This window comes from Chinchilla lanigera, unplaced genomic scaffold (assembly GCF_000276665.1).
Source record: "Chinchilla lanigera isolate Chin_1 unplaced genomic scaffold, ChiLan1.0 scaffold00071, whole genome shotgun sequence".
Classification (NCBI taxonomy): domain Eukaryota; kingdom Metazoa; phylum Chordata; class Mammalia; order Rodentia; family Chinchillidae; genus Chinchilla; species Chinchilla lanigera.
The window spans coordinates 1,080,206-1,084,207 of NW_004955472.1; the positions used below are offsets into that span (position 1 = coordinate 1,080,206).

The window sequence follows — 4,002 nt, forward strand, 5'->3', positions numbered from 1 at the left end:
ACGCACAGGCCTAGCCTGGCAGCCCCAGACCCCGGCCGCGGGGGACGCCTCGCCGCAGGGGCTGCTGCTCCCCCGGCGTGCCCCGTGTTGACCCCCTGCCTGCTGCCGCGTCACCCCTTCCTTCTGCGGACCCCTGACTTCTCTTGCCAGGGCTTGAACGTCCTCATCCCTGTGCTGGACCGTATCCGGTACGTGCAGAGTCTCAAGGAAATTGTCATCAACGTGCCTGAGCAGTCGGCCGTGACCCTCGGTGAGCGCACGGGGTGACGGGCGCTCTCGGGCCGCTAGGCTGTCGTGGTGGTCTGTCCAGAGCTTCGGGGAAGAGCTGGTTGGGACTTAGAGCGCTGACCGTTTCCTCTTCTCTCCTGCCTCTGTGTTTGCAGATAACGTAACTCTGCAGATCGATGGGGTCCTTTACCTGCGCATCATGGACCCTTACAAGGTGTGTGCGCCTTGCCGCCTCCAGTGTCCCTGTTGCCCTCCTCACTAAGGTCCTGCGTCCAAGCCTCTCACACTGCGCGTGCCCCTTTCAGGCTAGCTACGGGGTAGAGGACCCTGAGTATGCCGTCACCCAGCTAGCTCAGACAACTATGCGGTCAGAGCTTGGCAAACTCTCCCTGGACAAAGTCTTCCGGGTAAGCACGACTGGGCTAGAGCTAAGAGTTTGAAGGCACATATCTTGGCTCTGCCAGACTTTTTTCTAGGGATCACAGTTGGTCCCAGGGACTTTACAGCTTAGCCCCAAGAGGCGGGGTGATGCTGTGGAGCTTACATTTTGCCCCTCTAGGAGCGGGAGTCCCTAAATGCCAGCATTGTGGATGCCATCAACCAGGCTGCTGACTGCTGGGGCATCCGATGCCTCCGTTACGAGATCAAGGATATCCATGTGCCACCCCGGGTGAAAGAGTCCATGCAGATGCAGGTGGGGAAGAGGGCCTCAGGATGTTCCAGCCCCAGGGGGACCTGAGCTCCCTTCCCTGTTGTGGCTGCTAGTGTAGGTCTGTGTGAAAACTTCCTCTGGCTTCCTGTTCATGAGGGCTGTCTGGGTGCTTCCAGGTGGAGGCGGAGCGCAGGAAGCGAGCCACAGTTCTGGAGTCTGAGGGAACTCGAGAGTCAGCTATCAATGTGGCCGAGGGGAAGAAACAGGCACAGATCCTGGCTTCTGAAGCAGAAAAGGCTGAGCAAATAAATCAGGCAGCAGGTGGGCAGCAAGTGGAGGTTTAAAGAGGAGAGGTCATGGCCTTGGGAGGCTGGTGCTGGAATGGGAACTTTCAGGTCCTCTGACCTAATGGACCGAACTCTGCCTCTTTCCTTCCAGGAGAGGCCAGTGCAGTTCTGGCCAAGGCGAAGGCCAAGGCTGAAGCTATTCGCATCATGGCTGCGGCCCTGACACAACATGTGAGCGCCGCCCGGGCAGGAGCAGGACTCAGGAACTGGTGGTTGAAGGGGTTTTTCTCATCCAGCCTTTGGGGTGTTCCCAGTGTTGTGGGCCCTGTTGAGCCAGATTGCGTGTGTTGGTATTACGACCTGCATGCTTTCTCTTTAGGAATCTGCATTCCTCTTTCCACCCTCTTCTTTTCCAAGTCCCTGATCTCTGATTTCATCTCTTTGTGGCCACAGAATGGCGACGCAGCAGCTTCACTGACGGTGGCTGAGCAGTACGTCAGCGCGTTCTCCAAACTGGCCAAGGACTCCAACACTGTCCTATTGCCTTCCAATCCTGGTGATGTTACCAGTATGGTGGCTCAGGTTAGAGCTCTCTGAGGACCCAGCACAGAGACCAGTGCAGGGGGCTGAGACCCTACCACCCCATGACCACCCACATGCCATAGAAGTCTCAGGTGCTTTGGCCTCCACCTTCTTTTATTCCTCGTAGAGAAGGGATCTCTGAGAAGACACGTCCACACCCTGGCAGACAAGGAAGCTTTGAGCTCCCTTCGTTCTGTAGATAGCTGTGTTAATGTTCCGAGGGTCCCCCTGCCCTGATGATCTGTAAGATTCATAGAGCACTTCTAAGACTGAGGCTTAAGGGAGGAAGAAAAACCAAGCTGTAGCCCCAGCCACACATTTGTCCTTTTAGCCATCAGTGGGCTGGGCTGTGCCTTCTGCCAGTGTCCTCATGGCTCTCTCTGTCTTCTTCTAGGCCATGGGTGTATATGGGGCCCTCACCAATGCCCCGGTGCCACGGGCACAGAACTCGGTCTCCAGCGGGAGCAGCAGAGATGTCAAGGGCACAAATGCAAATCTTGATGAGGAAATTGATCGAGTCAAGCTGAGTTAGGGGAGCTGGGTTTGGCCAGAGAGTCTGGGGTCAGGGAAGCAGCACACCCAGATTCTGGCTTTAGCCTCCCTACTAAGATTTTGGTTTTTATTTTTTTATTTGAACTTACTAATCATGTAATAAACTTAGCAGTGGCAAACCAAAAACTGTCCTCTTTGACTGGTGAGTGAAATTGGGGAAGTCACTGGTGTTTTCCTTGGATGTCTACTTCTATCCCCTAGTCCTATTGGGTCTTGCGGCTGATGCTTCATCAGCAAGGATGAACTTCATGTAGAGTGAAATCATTGTTCCTGTCAAGAGAAATGGGAATAGCGTGGAAGGAGGAAACTAGACCTCTACTGAGCCGCCAGCTTCGGAGTTTAGTCCCTCTCTTGCCAAGTGTAGGGCTGTGTGTTTGAGGCAAGTGTTTGGGGGATTTTACATACAAAGAGGGCTTCCCTGGCAAGGTAATATTCCCCAGTACATAAAGGGCCTTCAGGGGCTGAGGGCCCTTCTCATTCATTCATTCAGAAACATTTATTAATGTGGAACATGGTGGCGTATAGTTGAGATCCCAGCACTTGTAGGTTGAGGCAGGAGGATTGCCATGAGTTCAAGGCCGGCCTGAACTACATAAACCCTGTCTCAAAAAACAAAACTTAATGGTGTCTATTATGGGCCGAGCTCAGGCATTGCAGAGACCCAGTGGTCCTTGCTTTCACAAAATACAAGGTCAGACAGGGAAGACAAGCAGTGATAGACATAAGTGCTCAGGAGGAGGGGATGTAATACTAATCAGAGGGTTCCAGGATGACACATACTACATTTGCACTTAGACATGAAGGGGAGAAGGGAAAGGCCACTTGGGCATTGGGGTGTTAAACTGGCAGAGGAGATTCCAAATGCAAAGGCCCTGAGACAAATCCTGATAATGGCAAGAACAGAGGAAGCTGGGTGTGGTGGTACACTCCTGTAATCCTAGCAGTTGGGAGGCTGAGGCAGAAAGATTGCTGTGAGTTCGAGGCCAACCTGAACTACATGCATGGTGAGACCTTGTCTCAAAAAAAAAAAAAAGCTGCTGTGGACAGAACATAGTTAAGCAAAGAACTGATAGCTAGATAAAGTAGGAAAAGAGGGGCCTAGAGGGTAGACAGGCAGCTGTAGGCTTTTGATTAGATGAACCAAAGAAAAGGTTTTATTTTTTTATTTGAGTTTTTGGTACTGGGAATTGAACTCAGGACCTTGTGCTTGCTAGGCAGGCGCTGTGCCACTGAGCTATGTCCCCAGCCCTTACTTTTTTAACAGTAGCTTTACTGGGATATAATTCACATGCCATACAATTTACCCATTGAAAATGTAAACTTAAAGTAAATTCAGTACTTTTTACCTTAGTCACGCAATTGTGTGATCACCATGGTTTTACTATGTTCCCCCCTTCACTCCCCAAAAATGCATGGTCTGGGTATACCATACTTTATCCATTCATTAGGTACAGACATTTGGTTGGGTTTCTGTCATTTCTCTCAGGTATCTAGAAGCGAAATAGTGAAATTGCTGGGTCACATGATAACTTTAACTTTTTTTCCCTCTTTCTCTCTCTTTTTCTCTATCTCTCTCTCACTGAATTGTCCAGACTGGCCTCAAACTTGCAACTCTCCTGTCTCAGCCTCCCAGACAACAGAGATTACAAGAGTGCACCACCACACCACGGCTGTGTTTAATCTTGTGAGGAACTATTGTTC

At 51.3% G+C, this 4,002-nt stretch overlaps 1 protein-coding gene across 2 annotated transcripts in view; it reads left to right on the plus strand.

The window, feature by feature from the left end:
* Positions 1 to 2,427, plus strand: part of Stoml2 (stomatin (EPB72)-like 2) — a 3,372-nt gene extending 945 nt beyond the window's left edge. The window contains exons 3-10 of one of the 2 annotated variants that reach the window (XM_005401022.2): positions 151 to 250; positions 384 to 442; positions 534 to 635; positions 788 to 922; positions 1,057 to 1,201; positions 1,319 to 1,413; positions 1,621 to 1,749; positions 2,144 to 2,427. In XM_005401022.2, the coding sequence (XP_005401079.1) occupies positions 151 to 250; positions 384 to 442; positions 534 to 635; positions 788 to 922; positions 1,057 to 1,201; positions 1,319 to 1,413; positions 1,621 to 1,749; positions 2,144 to 2,281 (903 nt within the window). In that variant the 3' untranslated portion in view covers positions 2,282 to 2,427. The remainder of the gene's footprint in view (positions 1 to 150; positions 251 to 383; positions 443 to 533; positions 636 to 787; positions 923 to 1,056; positions 1,202 to 1,318; positions 1,414 to 1,620; positions 1,750 to 2,143) is intronic. The other variant, XM_013523046.1, reaches the window with a different exon arrangement.
* The last annotated feature ends 1,575 nt before the right edge of the window (positions 2,428 to 4,002 follow it).